Source organism: Alosa sapidissima, chromosome 9, assembly GCF_018492685.1.
Source record: "Alosa sapidissima isolate fAloSap1 chromosome 9, fAloSap1.pri, whole genome shotgun sequence".
In the NCBI taxonomy this organism is placed as follows: domain Eukaryota; kingdom Metazoa; phylum Chordata; class Actinopteri; order Clupeiformes; family Clupeidae; genus Alosa; species Alosa sapidissima.
In genome coordinates this window covers 2,575,507-2,594,514 of record NC_055965.1, presented here as the reverse complement: position 1 = coordinate 2,594,514, position 19,008 = coordinate 2,575,507, and the positions used below count along the sequence as shown (strand labels likewise).

The following is a 19,008-nucleotide window of genomic DNA, read 5'->3' as shown; positions in this document are numbered from 1 at the left end:
CATTCATCTTTACACGGGCCATACAAAACCATGCAAAGCTTTATCAAAATGTGTTTATTTCCCCTTTTTCCACAACTGGCGTCACATCTGCCTTTCATATAATAAATAATATATAGTGCGTCAAACAGGATCAGGTGAATGGGCTCTTCCATTGTACAAACACAACAAACACTGCAATGAAATTAAGTGATGTACTGTACAAAGTCTGGAAACATGGAAGTCAGTGACAAACACACAGGGTCATTCTGTCACCAGTATAATTCGCAAGAGACTTCGGGGTCAGTATTGACACATATACACAGATTTACAGTTACACTTCAGACATAATGATATTTCATAATTTTCATATTTGGCATTAAAACAGCAACTAAAAAATGAAACATGTATCTGGGTGTACAAGTGTGGCTGACAAGTTTTTCTTATTACAAAAGGAGTGAAACTAGAATTCAATGGATATGATATTGTACCTCAAAAATTCTCATCAAAGAGGGCAAGAAATATATTTCATCAGCCCATATTTTTCTATTATGGAGGGAGTTAATCACATCAAAATAAAACATCAAAACAAAAGGCTTTATTTCTGTAACAATTTATTTGAAGTGGCTTTCTCTTTGGTCCAGTCATAAGAGCAAGTATGTCACGATATTACATACCACCAAAGGAATTCCAAAGATGTTCACCCCTAACCATCCAAATGGTTCCATGCCTTACAACAAATGTTATGAGCACATGTGAGTATCACTGTGACATGACATCTTACTCTTATGCTCCCAAAGTGCAGTGGCTACTTCAAGTAAAGTGTTAGCCTGTTCTCCTCAGTGGACGTGTTCTCTGTAAGTCTCTTAGGTCTCCCTGACCTGGGCTCTAGGTTTGGGTTCGGACTCTAGAGTCGGAATCTCAAAGCCCGTCCGGCCCTTTCATGCTGGAGTCCTTGGCCGAGATCTCCCCTGGCAACGCCTGCAGGACACACTGGGAGGACTCGCACCATCCGTTGACCCCAGAAGGACCAGGAGGCCCTGGAACACCAGGCAGGCCGGGAACTCCGCGCGGGCCCCTCAACCCGTCACGGCCGTGGTTACCGTACGCGGCTAGACCTGGCGTACCTGTGGGCACAAGATGCATTGTGTCATATTTGTGTTTAATAAGTCAAGTTCACTGGCCTGTGGCAGAGCGAACCATCTTAATCACTCAAGCACTATTGGGTAATTCAGCTGATGTTAAAGTAGTCTGCGTTTCTGGTGAAAGGTTATTGACATTTGAGCGAATTACAAATTATACCCTGTCCCCCCTGTGCTTCTCAAACAAACTGGATTGGCTGAGTCACTGTGTTGGCTTCCCATTCAGAGAGACTGTGTGTACCAAGTGCATACACTGAAAGTTAGAGAACCATGAGGAACAATTCAATCAAAAGTGTATTTGCAGACCAACCTTTAAGTAGACAAATAAAATAAACTGCTTTTGTAGAATTTGTTTGGAATTTAACCATGCAATATTAACCAAAGTGAAGTTAAATGACAGAATCTCTATTTTGAGCTGGATCTGGATGATCGTGTAGGTAGGGGGAGTGAGATATGGTGACCTTCTGCCTTGTATACAACAGCAGTATAGATAGATAGATAGATAGATAGGTACTTTATTGACCCCTAAGGGGAAAATCAAGAACATCAGACCAGTACTTTTGAAGTTATGCAAGTGAACACACACATACACACACACACACACACATACACGGACGGACCCAATTAATAATAATATCCTCTTCCCTACTATTGGGGGGGTGAGGGTCATTTAACTGTGCTCTTACCAGGAAGACCAGGAGGACCAGCGATACCCTTTGGACCGATAGCTGTGGGACCTCTGTCTCCTCTGTCTCCTGTATCACCTGTAAACAACAAGCATCAGAAAGGAGAGTGAACCCAGAGATAACAGCATACATAACAACTGGAATATACAGACACGGCAAGCTCTGGGAAAGGACTCATCCATAAGCAGCTTGTTCTTGATCATCAAGAGGAGTGATTGTGCTTGTCTACTTCAAGCCAAGAACGCTGGCTAAAGACTGTTGATATTTGAGCTGAACAGACAATCAAATGACATCTCTCCTTTCCATTCTACCAAAGAGACAGGTTAATTGGCTGGGACACTTTGATAGTCTCCATTTATAGAGCCAGGACTGTGCAGAAACAGCACAACACACACAAAACAGACAGCTGTGGGATTGTGAGGAATAATTTTCTGACAAAAGGGCAATCACAATCACAGTCACAAAAGTACAAGGCACCCCTCTGTTTTCTGAGCAGGAAAGACACATCTCTGCCAACGAATACTCCAAAATGGACATTCTCAAGTAATTGTCAGTTTGGCCTAAAGTCAAATTATGAGCTATCACTGTTCTTCCTGGCTCAAGTACTACAGAGCTTTGAATGGAAAATATTTTTTTTTCTTAACTGTGGCCACAGTTAAGCATGCCTAATTGGTAAGTTAAGTGGGCTATTGGTAGCTTAATATGTTGCATGTTGGCTAGCCAGGATCATTCAGGTAATGTCTTGTTGAAAGGGAGACATTCTTTGAGATTGCCAATATCAGTGTCCAGTAACACAGCATGCCCTCATAGATTTCACTTTCTAAATGCCACTCTTAGTGGAGAACACACAGAGCTGGACAGACACTGTGACCTGTGAGGTACACCAGGCTCGCCGCTGCTCACCTTTGGGTCCTTTTTGTCCCAGCAGGCCTGGCGGCCCTTTGAGTCCAGGAAGGCCTCGAGCTCCCGGGTGGCCAGGGTAGCCGTTGTTGCCAGTGGAGCCGGGAGGGCCAGGGGGGCCGGGGGGGCCAGGGAGTCCGGAGATCCCAGACTCTGGTCTGCTGAGGCTGGCAGCCAGCTGAGCAAGCTGCTCTGTAATCAGAAAGGGACGACACGTCAGCCACATGGAAGGATGGCTGGTGGTGATGACCTCATGAACATGTCACATACAATGTCATGCACACCTAGTATACTGTATGCGCAGACCAAGCTACAGTAAAAGAAGTGAATTTCATTGCTCTTGGCAACTTCTTTGCTTTTCAGTGATGTAGGTGTAACAGTGGCTGCCAGATTAGGTGTGATGTTGAGGGGGTTGAGTGAGTAAACTTCACCCCCCATTCCAGTAGCCACGGACAGCCTCCCACATGTCAGAGGATGCAGGCTTGAGCCCAGCGTGGAGCTGTGTTTCTCACTGCACTTCAAACACTATACGGGAGATGAAGGAGATTAGTGAGATGAGTGTGCTCTTACCTTGCATTACTCTCATGCAAACTTGCTTGATGTGCTGATCTGTTGGACCTCTGCCCTGGGAAGATTGTTATTTTACTGCACGAACCACCTCATTTCAACAGTGTTAAATGTTGCATTTTCTACATGATACTGTTACTTTTAAACCATACAGTACACCAAGACGCCAGCCATTAAAGTCAACTCATTACAGTGTCATAAATCAAGTCAGGATTCACACAGAGAGTCTTCCCACATGTGGATTGCACTGTGTGTGGTGGTGTGGGTGGTGTGTGTGGTGGTGTGTGTGGTGGTGTGGGTGGTGGCTGAGGCACTGGTCACTGTTGTGTCCTCTAACAAAGCACTCGACCCCAAGTTACTCCAGGGAGACTGTGTAAAGTGCTTTGAACAAAAGCATCAGCTCAATAAATAAACATGTAGAAAAGTGTGTTTTAAAAAGACGGACGCATGCATATGTTGTGTTTCTGTTTTAAAAAGACGGACGCATGCATATGTTGTGTTTCTTATCAGATGGCAGCAGCTTGACTCTTAACACCGCGGGCGTCCTCAGGCTGGGTGCTTACTGCTACGCCCTGTCCTCCGGTCAGTCCTGGTGCTCCTCGGTCTCCCTGCATGCCACGAGGCCCGATCTCTCCTGTCTCTCCCGGGGCGCCCGGCAGGCCGCGCATCCCCTCTGGGCCTCTGTTCCCCGTCTCTCCCGGCTTCCCTGTCTGGACACAGTGCCACGGAACACGTGTAGTAAGTGTCACTGTGTGCAATCTCACCCTTCAGCTCTCACATTTGTATAGTACAGTACGTTTCTACAGTGTAAAGCAACCTCTGCAGTCTCTTCAGATGGCCAATGATGAGCAGAGCCGCATGTTGTATCTCCATCTGATCATATGTGTGAGTATAGAGAGTGCACTTACTGATCCTGTATCTCCATCTGATCATATGTGTGAGTATAGAGAGTGCACTTACTGATCCCTTTTCTCCTGCTTCACCTTCATCGCCCTGTAGAGAGTGGACAAACACATCAGCACAACAACACAGACCAAGTCCTTATCCCACAGGCACATCTGACTATACTGTGATGGAGTGGGACGTGGGAAAAACAATGAGATTTATTCCTGAAGGCAATATTCCTCTTGTTCCTCAGAGTTGGGTTCTATACTATAAATGTGGGTGGCACCGGGTCTGTCCGAAACAGGAAAAAATCCTTCCTTCTATGAAAAAATACAGTGGCAGTGAAGCATCAAGGTATGTCTGAATCAAATAATTGTATTAAATTCTGCCTTATAAGGTACCTTTATTTGGCCAGATGAAGGCAACGTACATGTATCCTTCATGCAGCCTTCAACTTCCACAAATATTTATAGGATTATGAAATCGGAGGTATCGGAGGCTGTCAGTATCTTGGCAACGGTAAACAGAAGACGGTGTTCTGTGTTCTAGGCCATCCAAAAAACAAGTTCAAGTTCATTGCTGGTACTTTGATGCCTGCTACGGCAAGTGACTCGTTAGACAGTTGGAGGAGGTAGCTGGCAACCTCCCATTTCAGACAGACCCGACATTGTTAGTGGTCAGTCCTGTAGTGTAGTATCATCTGGGGTGGCTGAAGACTGGGCCTACTTGGCAACCCTTTCACAGGGCATCATGGCAAATCAAGTCCTCACTCCCTGATTTCTAAAACTCAGTGTGGTTTCTTACGGGGTCTCCTTTGTTTCCTGGGGTCCCTTCCTCTCCTGGAGCTCCCTAAAGTCAGAGAAGCAGATAGAATTGAATAATCAAAATTACAGACAGAGCAAGACTTAAATATGTTTATGTTGACGGTTGCCAGTTTTAGCTATCAGTATTAAACACATTGAGTTGGACTTACTTGTTCACCCACAGGGCCTGTGAGACCAACTGCACCCTGAAGACATATGTGTATTAATGGGTGTTAAATGGAAATGGACAATGGACTACATTCTGATCAAATATATTTAAGTAAAAACAACTGGTTTACACCAGTGACACAAGGACTACTTCCTAGAAAACATGTATAGCTCAGGCTACATATTACAAAAGTAATAGGATTCCATTCATGAAATAGAAACTCACTTTTTGGCTAGGCCTAACTTACAGAGAACACTTAAGCACAATATAGTACATAAATACAGCTAATAATGTAGGCTACAGTGCTATATTTGACCAAAAAAGAAATATGTCAAGTGTGCCAGGCTCTTACTCAACTCAACTCTAAACTGATTTAGGCTGGATAAAACGTGTATTGTCACACTAGGATAAGGGTCACTTTTCCAGCGTACATGGACTAATAACCAATTGATATGACTTTCTTTGTGCTGTGAGAATTGTGAGGTGAGGAACTGAAATATTACAGTCTGGGATAAAGTTCTGATACACTATTCTTTACGGGGAAGAGGCTGTGCCTACCTGGGACGAGAATTCATATTTCAACATAAAAATGTATCAATTTTGTGCATCTGGTCTTACCCGATCTCCTTTTTGACCAATAAAACCAGCCGGCCCTGGAAGTCCTGGAAGACCAATATCCCCTTTAGGTCCCTGTTCAACATCACACACACACACACACCTAAAATTATTCTGTTGAGAAAACAGAACATCAACTGTGCAAAGGCCCTACCTCACAAGCCTCAATCTAACCACATTAGCTTAGAAAAACATAGTGACCGCGGCAGGGATGGAAAAGCAGGTCGCTAGGTGTTGTAGAAGAGATGTCTGGGCCCTGATTGTGCCATACCCTTGGCTGGCTGACTTTTGAAATTCCTTCTTAACAGAGGTCTCTTTCAGGCCCCTTTCCTGCTGCCCATATCCCCTTACCAAAGAAAATACCCCCTGAGCCGGCTGGCCATAGCAACAACGAGCTATTCATGCTCCTCTCCATCAGATTACAGTAGTACTGCAGCCAGGAACCCCAGAAGGAGCCTCGGTGTAAGTTGGTCTTACCAATTGGCTCCCTATATGTGTGAATACATGGGAGTCTGAGAGTAAAAACATAATAGGATGTCAGCGTCCCTGACAGATCCACATGGGGGCTGTTCGGTCACTTGGCGGCAGAGTAGTTTTGGGATATCTGGGTCAGACTCCATCAAAAACTCCCCACGGTACAGCCGTCTTGTTTCTCCTTGCTACAGTAGTTCACGAGGTCCACATGACATTGTGTTAATCTGTTTGCTTGGCAAAGGGCATCGCTGATCCATGGCAGAATAATGTCATTAAGCCCAGTTAAGAACCTCATCCAATATGAGCCCAATGCCATGAACAGTCTGAATATGGAGTAGGTCGCCTTTTGTGTGCAGTAGAATGTAAGGGGGGTGGACTGTGTCACTGTGCAGCCCTTTGAGCTAAAATCACAAACTTTTAAGCCTTCCCTGGTGTTTCCCAACGTAAGAAAACAACGTACACCAAATGTCAACACTGTTCAGTCACATATCGGACGTAAAGTGACACTGTGTGCACAGGTGTGACAGCCTCAGAACATCCTTTTCTCCTCAGACTGCAGCAGACTCCAAATATTTGCACTGGGTTCCATTTTCCTCCTCTTGTTTGGGGACTCCTTCTTCATTTCCTGCTTCAGCACTTTCTTAGTTCCTCCAATTACTTTTTTTACAGACGTTCCAATGAATACTTACAGAAGCAATGATCTCTGTGCCAGCATGTATTACACACAAAAAAATCTATTTCGAATCCCAGAGTTACTAGGATGCCTCTACATGTTCAATGCTACATCAAAAACAATATCAGAGCTTTAATCACTACAATGATTCACCACGCCATGTGAGCTTAAGATTGGCTTGGTGTAAATCATCTTTGTCTGAGTTGCATTTACATATGGATCACATCCAGTCACACAGCAAAACTCACAAAACCTTTTGGGGCATATGAGGCTCCCTCTCACATTTAACTCTGTTAGGAGTTGGTCATCCAGTCAAAACTACTGTCTGCTCTCTAGCAGGTCTTTAACCTAAAATACAATTATTATAGATTATACAGGTTGTACAAAGGACATCCTTATCTTGAGGAAAGGCTACAGGAGTCACTATTAATCCGATTTCTTTTTTTCTTATCTTACAGAACAAGGCACATTAAAGAGATGAATCTAGAGCTTCTGGTGTAACTCTCATGTTGCCAAATTTACTAAAGCTGTACAAATATACATACTTCTAAGACCCACAACACCCACCATATTATTTTTCACCTTTTTGTTTATTTCAAGTCTGAAAATCTGATGAACCACTGGTTTAAGCAAATTTAGGTATTCCTGCACTTCTGACTGTTTGGCAAGATCAGTAAACAACAGCATTAGTAAACTACTCTACACAGCATTAATAAACTAATCTACACAGCATTAGTAAACTACTCTACACCGCATTAGTAAACTATATATACACACTACAGCATTAGTAAACTACTCTACACAGCATTAAACTACTCTACACAGCATTAGTATACTCTACACAGCATTAGTAAACTATGTATACACAGCATTAGTAAACTACTCTACACAGCATTAGTAAACTACTCTACACAGCATTAGTAAACTACTCTGCAATGCTCTGTGATGTCTGTCTCCTTTTTAGTCAAGAACAAGGCACAAAATCATTCCAAGACCAAACAAAAAAAAAACCCAAATCTGTTATCAGTGCCCGACGCAGTGGCTCTTCTTGGGGCTGGTAACTTACCCTCTCTCCTGGTGGCCCTGGAGGTCCGTCAGGACCGAGCTCTCCTCTCCCCCCCTACACACACACAAGAGCAGAGACGCTTATCACTCACACACTGGACACTGTGTGGACACTAGTGCTCATCTGAGATGCGGACAGAAGCATACTCACTGGTCCACCTCTGGCTCCCACCGGGCCCTGCTCCCCCTGCTCTCCACGCTCTCCCTGCAGATGAACAGAGCATCAGAGTAGCCATGGCAACTACATAGCACTGGCCATCATCCAACCATCCTGACACTTATTAGGGATGTAACTGTGAGCACATTTAAAGGCATCGTACCCATGATTTCCATCACAGTGAACCTCTTTAACAGTTTGAACACTAACTGTGAGCACATTTAAAGGCATCGTACCCATGATTTCCATCACAGTGAACCTCTTTAACAGTTTGAACACTTGCATACAGCAAAGGAAGAGATAAACAGAATAAATGGTTTGTATTGACTCACACTTTTGCCATAGTTCCCAATTAATCCAGCAACGCCGGGATCACCTGAGGCTCCCTGGAAACAAGAAAAAATATTATTTTGTGCATGTTTCTAAATGCAGAAATGGTAATTTTTTTGTAGAATACTCCCAATTAAATAAATCTACTGCTAAGTGCTGTTTGCCACAAACAATTATTTTTTCTTGTTGTGAATGATTCTCCCTAGTTTCTTTCTGTGTGATTTCCTTTAAAAACCAACCTTTGGCCCAGAGTGACCCTTTGCACCTGGGATACCAGGCAAACCCTGTAAAGAAAAAGAAAAAAATAATACAAACAGAAACTCAGAAACAACTATGTGATCACAAAGATCGGAGCAAAAACACACACTTGATGGATGCTTATGTTCTATCTACAGTGGAATGCTCTCGTGTGGCACATGACCCTGTGAGAGAGGCTGATACTCACAGGAAGTCCCTGCAGTCCAACATCACCAGGAGATCCAACCTTTCCTGGAATACCCTTAAAGACAGACACAATGCAGGATCAGATCTTAATTCACTTCAGCAGACTCCTAATGCATAATGACACAATATTAACATGGACAATATCATACTTTCCCGCCTGGCATTCCAGGGATACCCTCACGACCATCTGGTCCAGGTAATCCCTAAATGAAGATAAAATTATTAAGGTATGTTTTTACAACAATATTTGATCAAATATCTTCTTTCGTGAATATTGAATTGAATATTCTCTGTGGAGAGTCGCCACCATCATCTATAATGACACTTTAACCCTGAGGACACATTTTATAATGGTGGCCACATGCTTTCCCTTACTGTTAATCATTCTAACGTGGACATGCGAATGTTCTAACGTGCACATCATTCAGATGTGGCAGACTTACAGCTTCTCCTACGGGGCCTGGTAAGCCTCTCAACCCTTGTAGCCCTCGTGCTCCCTAAACAACAAAAATGTCAGCAGTGCAATCAGCAATGATCTAGAGATGATCAACACATTTTTGATTATTTCAGAAAATGTTTGTCTAGTAGTGATATGGTAGTTGAATCTTACTTGGGAACCTTTCGGCCCTGTCTCACCAACTTTGCCCCTTCGGCCAGGATCGCCCTGACAGAGAAATGTAATGAAATTAGTAAGAGGTAACAAGAACATGAATCTGCATAACCTCAATTTTTCAATCATCCATTGATTTTTAAAAAAAGTATGCATTGGAAGGTCAAGAAAAAATGACTGATCAGTAATTACTAATGAACTGTTATGCATAAGAGGTGATGCATTCAGACATTCAGTGGTATAAAGTAGCATGACTCTGTTCCATAATCATGCTATGTTTTAAAAACTGCAGTGGCTCTTGACCAGGTCCTCTACCAATAAAAATGTATGTTAGATGAGATTATGTGTCAGTCATATTTCTATTATACTGTATGTTGTTTTGTTTGTTTGTGTTTCCTTCCCATTATGTAAAGAGACCTTGGGTTTGAGAAAGGCGCTATACAAATCAAACGTATTATTATTATTATTATAGGATTATTTTCTTCTTCCTTTTCTGGGAATATAATATTTTCGAGAGCACATTTACAAAGTGGGCAGCCTGGGATCAATTTAAAAAATCCCATTTGTCCTTCTTTCTGTAAGCATTACTAAGATGGCCAGAAATGCCATAATCCTCTGGAGAGAATTTAGAGGGGGGGGGGGGGTGTGCAGTGAGGTCAGCTGAACTTGGTGAACTCATTGTTACAACTAATATTCCACTTAAATCACTGTGTAGCTAAAAAGGTCAAGGTCAAACACATACTGGGGTCAAACAGAGATTACAAACATGTGGCTGAAAGGGCAAACTAAAGCAAGCACTTACTGGGGGACCCTCAGCGCCGATATTCCCAGGATCACCAGATTTTCCACGACCGCCCTGCGTGACAAATACGTTATGATATGATATGATGATTACGTTTTCTATTACTGATGTTCAAAGCTTCAGCATCAACATATCAAATGGTGACTATGGCAGCACTAACACTCTACTCATCTTACTTCCTTACCCCAGTCTTGGACAACGCCTCTAGTGCTGACGTGTGCACAAAAGGAAACTGGACAGTGATGGGAGGCACCTTGCTCATAATGTGATGTCTGTGAAATGGTGTGTGACAGTGAGCCTCTAACTTACCCTTTCACCTTTGGGGCCCATCAACCCAGTGATACCTCTCAATCCACCTGGACCCTGGAATTACAGCACATATATGGCACAAGTTCAGGTGAGGACGATACAGTGAGGTCAAGTCCAAGAGTGCACAGAACAGAGATGGTGATGCTGCATGTTGTGTGACAGGTGTCAGAGAAATTAGCTATGAATAGATATGAGTGTTGCTTAGCAACTGTGAAGTTTGTACATAGAGAGCTATCAGTACTACAGATTAACAACAGTAATTGAATCGGTCGAAGAGCTGTGATGGGTGTAGAGTTGGACACATGTGCATAGAGACAGTGATGTGCATAGGGCGCCACATGGATGTCATTTTATGACAAATACAGGAAGTGTGATAGCAGAATATATTACTGGTAGTCCTTGGGATCCTTGTTCCCCTGGAGCTCCCAGGAGCCCCTCTTCACCCTGCATCATAAGGACACATCATTAGGTATGAGCTGGGCAATGTCAGGTTCCCTTCATAGTGAAGATGAGTTGATCATATACATCACATACACACACACCATAAACCTTTTTAATCACTACTTTTAGTTTATTCTTTAAAGTTGAGCTGGCTCTTGAACACAAACATTGCATTAGCCTACTTATAATTCCTTTTATGACAATAAACTACTTGAACTTGAACTTGAACTAGATGATGAATACTCATTATCTTTTTACCTACAGCACCGTACTAACCCATTTAAACCCACTGAGTACATTCTATGAGATATATGGTTCCATATGTATCATCTCTGCTCATGTACACACCCCATTAAACACCCTGAAGAGTGTTAGATGAAGAATAGTGCTATAACATACGAGTCTATGTGATTTTGTCATACAGAACTGCATCCCCACAATTATCTATCCTCGTTTCTGGTTACTCAGTCTTGAATTCCTGATTCTTGTTACCTTGTGTCCTTGCTTCCCTGGTTCACCAGATTCACCTTTTGCACCTTTGTGGCCCTGTTGAGAGGTTTAAAATGTTTTTATTTTCTTTTAACAAAGATTTATACTAGTCCCCATCTTCTGGAACAATGACTAAAGCAAAAAAGTCCCATCTGTTCATAACACACAATATAAGATCAATAATGTTCATATTGATGGCACAAATTCAGTGAACTAACTCAATGGATAGTGAACACACAGAGCAGAGGAGCTCACCTTCATTCCTGGTAGACCGGAGTAACCTGAGAGGCCGGACGGGCAGGAAGTAGGACACTGTGGAACAGACAGAAGACCAGATGAAACCTGAATCACCACCTGCCCTTCTATCTGCCCTCATGGGGGGTTTAAACTGCATGACACAGGTAAGAGGAGTCTGTGATATTCATAGCATGGTATATTTTCCTTTGCGTTTGAAATGTGTCAATTGGAAAATGACTGCTTGACCCCCTCTGATAGTTCACAGTAGAATGGCTATGTGTGATGTGAAATTGCAGGGCAGACATTGCTTGTTGTGATGAGGACAGTAGCATCACTTCATCTTTAGAGCATGATTGACAGTCTTTCTGGACTGGGATGAAGATGAGGCGAAGCGTGAGAGTCTCACCAGATCCTCTCCATTCCACACTCCTGGTGGCCCCTATGCATAAACACAGAACACAGAGCACAACTGTTACACATCCTGACAGGTAAACATGACTAAAATAAATACAACTATGCTGTCTACCCAACTGAAGAGTACAATCATTTAAAGCAACACCAAAGAACTTTCCCTCTGTCGCACGCACGCTATTTGTTTATCCAGCACCGGCTTTGCAAATAACTATGTCCACAGACAAGGTAGAATATTTTGCATGACTTATAAAAGTACGATGTATTGCGACATCAGATGCAAGTCAAATTTGTAGTTTCTTATGTCTCATTCATTCGAACTACAGATCCGCTACCCGATCTAGCAAACTTACATAGTTATAGCCGATAGAGGGCCGCGAAGTGAATGCAGAATTGCCGTTCACCCTGTTACGAGTTGATGAACCACTGAAACGATTTTGGAAACATTATTTTAAGGTATAAAAAACTCTTTGGTGTTGCTTTAAAGAAGTTTACCCTGTAAGAACTGCTATTACAATGAACATTTCACATTATTCGTTACATTATTACATCTCAATTCATTTGCATTATTAGTTTACAAACATAGAACAAACAGTTCTAACGTGCGTTAACCTACCCTTGGCCCAACAGCTCCAGGAAGCCCAAGAGCCCCTCTTAGTCCTCTGGCTCCCTGTTAGAGAGAAGCATCCATGCATTTAACAAGGAGATCTTAAATAACATTGTCAACTGTTTGGTGATCAACATCCTTCAGATGTTGGATTCTGGGATAGTGGATGTTGATATGAACGCAGCATGTTGTCAATATACACACCGGAGGTCCAACTTTGCCCAGTTCCCCTGCCAACCCATCCTCTCCTGGATCTCCCTGTCAGAGGAACGTACACAGTAAAATGAGAGAGCAGCATGGTTCACACAATGGCATGAATTATTTGAGAAATAACGACATATTAAAAGCCACAGACATGAAGGGTTACTCACAGGCTCCCCATCAGGACCAACTCCCTAAAACAGAAATACGGGTTATAATAAAAATGTTAGTCACGGTACGCTCTATGTGATGTTGGGTAACGTCACTTCTGTTGACGTTCAAACAAAACAGAGAGCTAGCTTGGTACTCCCTCCCATGCAATAGAAACTCTCCTAAACACGCATCTTGTCGGTGATTGGTAACAGTTTGTTATGGTTTTATGGTCCAGGTTGGACCAAGTTGTTTTTGTTGTCGTTTTTGGAGGTAGGGCTGTCCACAGAGACCATGTTTTTAGGGCACAGGCAGCTAGCAGATGGTGAGGTGAAATGTTTTAGCTAAGAAACCGCGTAATATTTCTTAGAGCACCTTTAAGTAATCACATGACAAAACAAATTGTCACTCTTGGATTTCTATCTATGATCCTTCACCTTCAATAGTAGAGTTTAAAATGTCTCTCATTTATGACTACATCTGTCATTGATACACACCTGGCACCTGTTACCATCAGGTGTTTCTCTAGCTCACCACTGTAAGCCAATGTCAGATGATGAGTGTTGGACATGCTGTTTACTTACTGCTAGTCCACGGGCTCCAGGTGCTCCAGGCTCTCCCTGCAGTGAAACAGCCAGTTACTGCTACTCATCAGATGACATCATCTGAACTCTTCACATTCACTAAAGGTCATGGATATTGTTAGACAACATATGTCAATATGAACACACCAAGCCCTTAACTGACAGTATCTGTCCAGATACTACACAATTAAATGGACAATCAATGGACACTTTCAAAATGGTATTATAACACAGATGATTCAAGACAGGTTTTACCTTTGGGCCAGGAGCCCCAACAGGGCCAGGGTCACCAACAGGTCCAGTTAGCCCCTGTAGAGAAAATAAGTTTAAGTTGATTTCATTGAGTAGATCTTGATCCATTACTGTAAGCCTGGCTGATCCTGACTAGGTGGGTTTGCATGGACAGTTGTTGTTAAACTATTCCGAATGAAAACTTTGAGTCATCTGTTTACATGGGGTACGGTACATTATAGACCCTTTCAACAATAAAAACAAAAACAATGCTTGAACGTTCTATTTGTGCCCCAATCTACTTCCTCTGCATTAAGATAACATATGGAATGTTAAAACGGAAGCCTTGTGGGGCCAACTATGATGTTGACAATGGAACACTCTTGAAAGGGTCCATATTCCGATCAGGTGGTCATAAACGCTCTGGAATCTTTGATCGGAATAGCCGTTGCTGCTTTTTTGCAGGTTGCAGGACCTGCAGGGTAAAGGTCGCTGATAGATCCCAATGATATTTACTGATACATAACCTCTATTCTTTGGACAAATTATTATCTTGCTATGGCCACCATCCAAAACTGACATCAAACCTTTAATTTGGTCATTTCAAAGCACATTTAAACCATCTGCAAAGCTTAACATAAATAAAGTCCACTAATACTGTCCACTATTGTCATTTTCACACCCCAATCGTGAACTGGTCCCATTCTCACCCAGTTGCACAGCTGAATGCAGTGATGCATTCATTGTCAATTGCAGTTGAAATTCTGGCAATATATGCTTCAATAAAATTCTCATTTCACCATGTACATGAATTCAACACACACACACCATGTGTCTTCCCTAGAGTTACAACTTTTTGCATAGCCGTACTTTGTGACCCCCCCCCCCCCCCCCCCGTTTCATTATGGTCACATGATTTCTGAGTCTATATAACCCCACCAAACCATCTTTCAGCTAATTTTACTTCAGCACTCTAGAGCTCATACTGGGGGGCATTAAATATCAAATTTGACCTCAAATTTGACCTGAATTTGAATTCATTTATATGAAATATATCTAGACCTAAATTCACATCAAATTAGACATTTAAGATAATTTTCCTTAGTATGAACTCGAGAACAGGATGTGAGTAGTAAACAAAAATTGTGACAGCCTGGCAAGTGATCTTTTTTGGGGGGCTATACTATACTATATAAAGTTCTGTATGGTCTATTCATTAATTCGTTTCATGAACATTTCATTATACTATATTATAGTAAACAACAAACTTTTTTCAAAATGCTGTAACAACATTAGCATTTGTTGATTTGTGAATTATTTCAGTTACCTGGACCAAGGAGATTATGACTTTGTTTCCATTTGTGTGTCTGTCTGTTTCTCGGCATGATCATGCAATATTACCCGGCTGATTTTCATAACACATGGTAGAGGTACAGTACAGGCCAAAAGTTTGGACACACCGTCTCATTCAATGCGTTTCCTTTATTTTCATGACTATTTACATTGTAGATTCATCAAAACTATTAATGAACACATGTGGAATTATGTACTTCACAAAAAAGTGTGAAATAACTGAAAACATGTCTTATATTCTAGTTTCTTCAAAGTTGCTATTTTTTTTTATTTAATACCATATTCAGCAAGCCATAACTTGACAAATATTCATCTGTGGGCCAAATAACTTTGCATTCATTCATAGTTTTGATGCCTTCAGTGAGAATCTACAATGTAAATAGTCATGAAAATAAAGAAAACGCATTGAAATAAGAAGGTGTGTCCAAACTTTTGGCCTGTACTGTATATAGTATGGCTCAGGGAAGAACCCATTCCATTCTGGAGCAGATTTGAATAGCGGGATGGACCTATACACGTTCATTGACATTTGGTCTTGGCAGAGGTCTGCACTTTCCCAAGCGCCGTTTTAGTTACTGCTGTGCTGAGGAAAGTAGAGATTATGCATTATCTAATAACTATCTGAATATAACAACAACTATCATATTGTTCTAAAAACTCTCACATCTGGGAGTTAGGATGGTACAAAAAGTATGGATCTCCTTTAACTCTAGAATGTACCTAAAATAAAGAACCTCTGTTCAGATGTAGTTGGGTGGGTGGAGGATGCTCGAAGAGGTCTGACCCCCAAGTTCAGACTCCACCTCCTCTTTTACATCATTTTTTGCTGTCATCAGACACAGACTCTCCTTAGTTCACAGCCACTCACATCCACCAACTCACAACCACTGAACATCTGCCAAAAAACCCTCCATAATGGGACAAATTTCACATAGAACAAAATGTACATTACAAAATATACTTTTCTACACATCTCCAGGTTTTGTACTGTGCCTTCACATTTATTTCAGAAAATCTAGTGAAGACTTTATTGAACATTTTATCTTCCAAATAGCATCCCACAATGCCTGATCACTGTCATCTTGCATCCCACTATCTGATGCCTGATTTCATCCTCTGAGCTGATCCTCCACCTTCAGCACCACTCGCTCTGCGGACAGCACATGCTGAAGCCATTTTCTCTCTCTGAGTTGGCCAGTCTGCGGCTTCTGTCATTTCAAGGGCTACAGTATAGTGCTGTCCCCACGGTACTAAGCTCACACAAAACCCCCTCTGTTTCCACCAGGAAGCTTATTTGAGTCTCCCTCTGGTAGGCTATAAATGGCCAGATTCATGTAGTCTACTGAGCATTTCATGCAGCAACACCCCCCCACCCCCCTGCCACCCTTTGCCGTGTGTGCTTAGGAGCCAACATAAATGTCTCATACAGCCATCCATGTCACATTTATGATACCTTAACTGACCAATGCTTTGCTTTGCAACAGCCAAAATCTAGAAAAAGACTAACAGACTCACATCAGCTCCTGGGGCACCAGCCAATCCGTTAGCTCCATTTTTACCATCATCTCCGTCAAGTCCCTACAATGTGAGAGAACATTGTGGTTTGGTTACTTTAATGCATTATGCTGTTGTGTACAACAATACTCTGCAAGTCATATAAGGCTACTTACAGGGCCGCCGTCTGGACCAGGCCCAGGTCCTCGGTCCCCCTGAAATCAAAACATCGGAATATTAATCTAGCACATATCGTCCCACTTTCCAGGAAAAATATTGATTTGAAGAATTTCATGGCAGTGACAAAATAGTATAGATTCTCTATGTTACTTACATCAATGCCGTCGACTCCTGGGTAACCCGTAAGACCTTCAGGACCAGGGGGCCCTACTGGTCCTGGGGCGCCTCTCTGAAAAAATAAACAATCAACATTTTAAATCCATTTCACCTTTAAATTTTCATGCACTGTTATCCCCATGCACCTAGCACAATAGCTCTATTGTATGACACCCAACCTGGCTTTGGTAGAAAAGGTCAGGATATATTCACAACACTGTACAAAGGCTCCCTTCTGGTAGTGAGAACAGATGTTGACATCTGTTTAATTAACTGCAAAATTGTATCCATATGTTCTTCAATCTTGAGGAATAGACAAATACCCATTCACATATTCATACACATGCTTTATATGACAGCCTCTAGTTGAAGAATATTTTTTATTTAAAGAAAAAATAAGACACAGACTACCTTAACTAGAGCCTATAGCAAAAATGTATTCCACAGCCAATAGGCATGACTATTTGACATCAGACCCCACAAAATGCACAGGTGTAAAATGTAAACAGTAGCCTAAATAAGTGATTACAACTTATTAAAACGTAAGGGAGTAGTATAAGTACATAGATACGTACACAAGCGAGGGTAATTAATAGGTTATAAATACTTTAATCACTTACCTGAGCGGAGCAAATGAGAATAACTTGCAGTAAAATAACCAAAAATGACGCACGGTAGCTCCTGGCGTGCGCCATGGTCTTCCCGATGGCACGGAAGATTCAAAAAAGTCCTTTTTCTGAAATTTGTTGGGGATCACAGTATTCCTATCAATATTCCCAAGATGAACCTCACCACTCACGAAGAGGTAGGGCGTGCTGTTACTAATTCATGTTTATGCATGACGGGCAAGGCTCTGCAAAACGGTTAGAGGAGGAAGGTGCATGCACGGGCGTGACCCCTCCCCAAGGTTTCAGTGTCGTCAGTGAGAGTGGGTGAGAAACACTACTAGAGACTAACTAAATTATCCTGTCGTCTATGAAACCTAGTTTAGGCAGAGGAACTGCATTATGCTTGACTGTGGAGCTATTTTTTTTTTAATAAAGACCAATAGCTTTATATGCCACCACCATCGAAAAGTAGGCCTACGTCTACATGTTGCCATTAATATAGCAAGCTTACATTACATTAAATACATTCCTGTCGTGGTGACATGGTCTATAGCCTAAAGAACGGGTCTAAGTGATATAGGCTATCTAAGTAAAAAAAATATGTTCCTCAGAAACATATTTAATAACAGTGTGGATAAATTATTAAGTAAAACGTTTAAGTTACTGCGTAGGCCTACAGGTGATGTGTATGTAGGTGAAGAGCTTTTTCCTACCACTTTGTCACCCAAGACGATGGTGGCGCTGCTTAGACAAGAAGCGCATGATGAGTTATTTCTTCTCCCAAAAAGCGTAATTTTCAAAACCGTGTCAACGGGCGTTGGCGTTGCCCAGGCATTTAACAGTTACAGTGAAAGCCAACAGCTAGCTTCTAACGTTAGTTACTTTGAGGTGTGCTGTTTTTTTACAATACGCCCATTGTAGAAATGTGAATGATCTATTAGTTAATAGTTTCATATCGTTCAACTTGACAGGTGTGATTCGGAACTTGCAAATTCGCAAGCGTTTGCTAAAGCTAACATTAGGTAGCCACGGAAATAGCTAAATTGTAAACAAAAAGGCAAGCGCTTTTCTTAACGACCCAGCGGATATTTTGTGCTCTTAACGACTGCTCGCTGATTTTTCAGGGTAAGTTAATGGGTTTGACTGTCAAACGAGACAGCTAGCCTTTATATCGACATGTTCTTAACATTTATCTCACTTTACTTGACATTAGTGTGCGTTTGCTAGCTAGTGAGATGAAACTGACTGACGAATGGCAG

At 42.0% G+C, this 19,008-nt stretch overlaps 1 protein-coding gene across 1 annotated transcript; it reads right to left on the bottom strand.

Moving 5' to 3' along the window:
* Nucleotides 1-177: 177 nt before the first annotated feature.
* Nucleotides 178-18,582, bottom strand: col9a1a (collagen, type IX, alpha 1a). The gene is made up of 33 exons (XM_042103823.1): nucleotides 18,463-18,582; nucleotides 17,762-17,877; nucleotides 17,140-17,214; nucleotides 16,982-17,020; nucleotides 16,827-16,889; nucleotides 13,983-14,036; nucleotides 13,728-13,763; nucleotides 13,164-13,187; nucleotides 12,997-13,050; nucleotides 12,802-12,855; nucleotides 12,181-12,213; nucleotides 11,793-11,849; nucleotides 11,541-11,594; nucleotides 10,998-11,051; nucleotides 10,608-10,661; nucleotides 10,299-10,352; nucleotides 9,497-9,550; nucleotides 9,330-9,383; nucleotides 9,036-9,089; nucleotides 8,888-8,941; nucleotides 8,682-8,726; nucleotides 8,445-8,498; nucleotides 8,107-8,160; nucleotides 7,957-8,010; nucleotides 5,747-5,818; nucleotides 5,130-5,165; nucleotides 4,961-5,005; nucleotides 4,232-4,264; nucleotides 3,835-3,981; nucleotides 3,275-3,329; nucleotides 2,708-2,896; nucleotides 1,805-1,882; nucleotides 178-1,103 (listed from the first exon to the last, which is right to left on the bottom strand). The coding sequence occupies exons 2-33, from the start codon at nucleotides 17,834-17,836 to the stop codon at nucleotides 898-900; spliced, it is 2,064 nt and encodes a 687-aa protein (XP_041959757.1). The 5' UTR covers nucleotides 17,837-17,877; nucleotides 18,463-18,582; the 3' UTR covers nucleotides 178-897.
* Nucleotides 18,583-19,008: the final 426 nt, after the last annotated feature.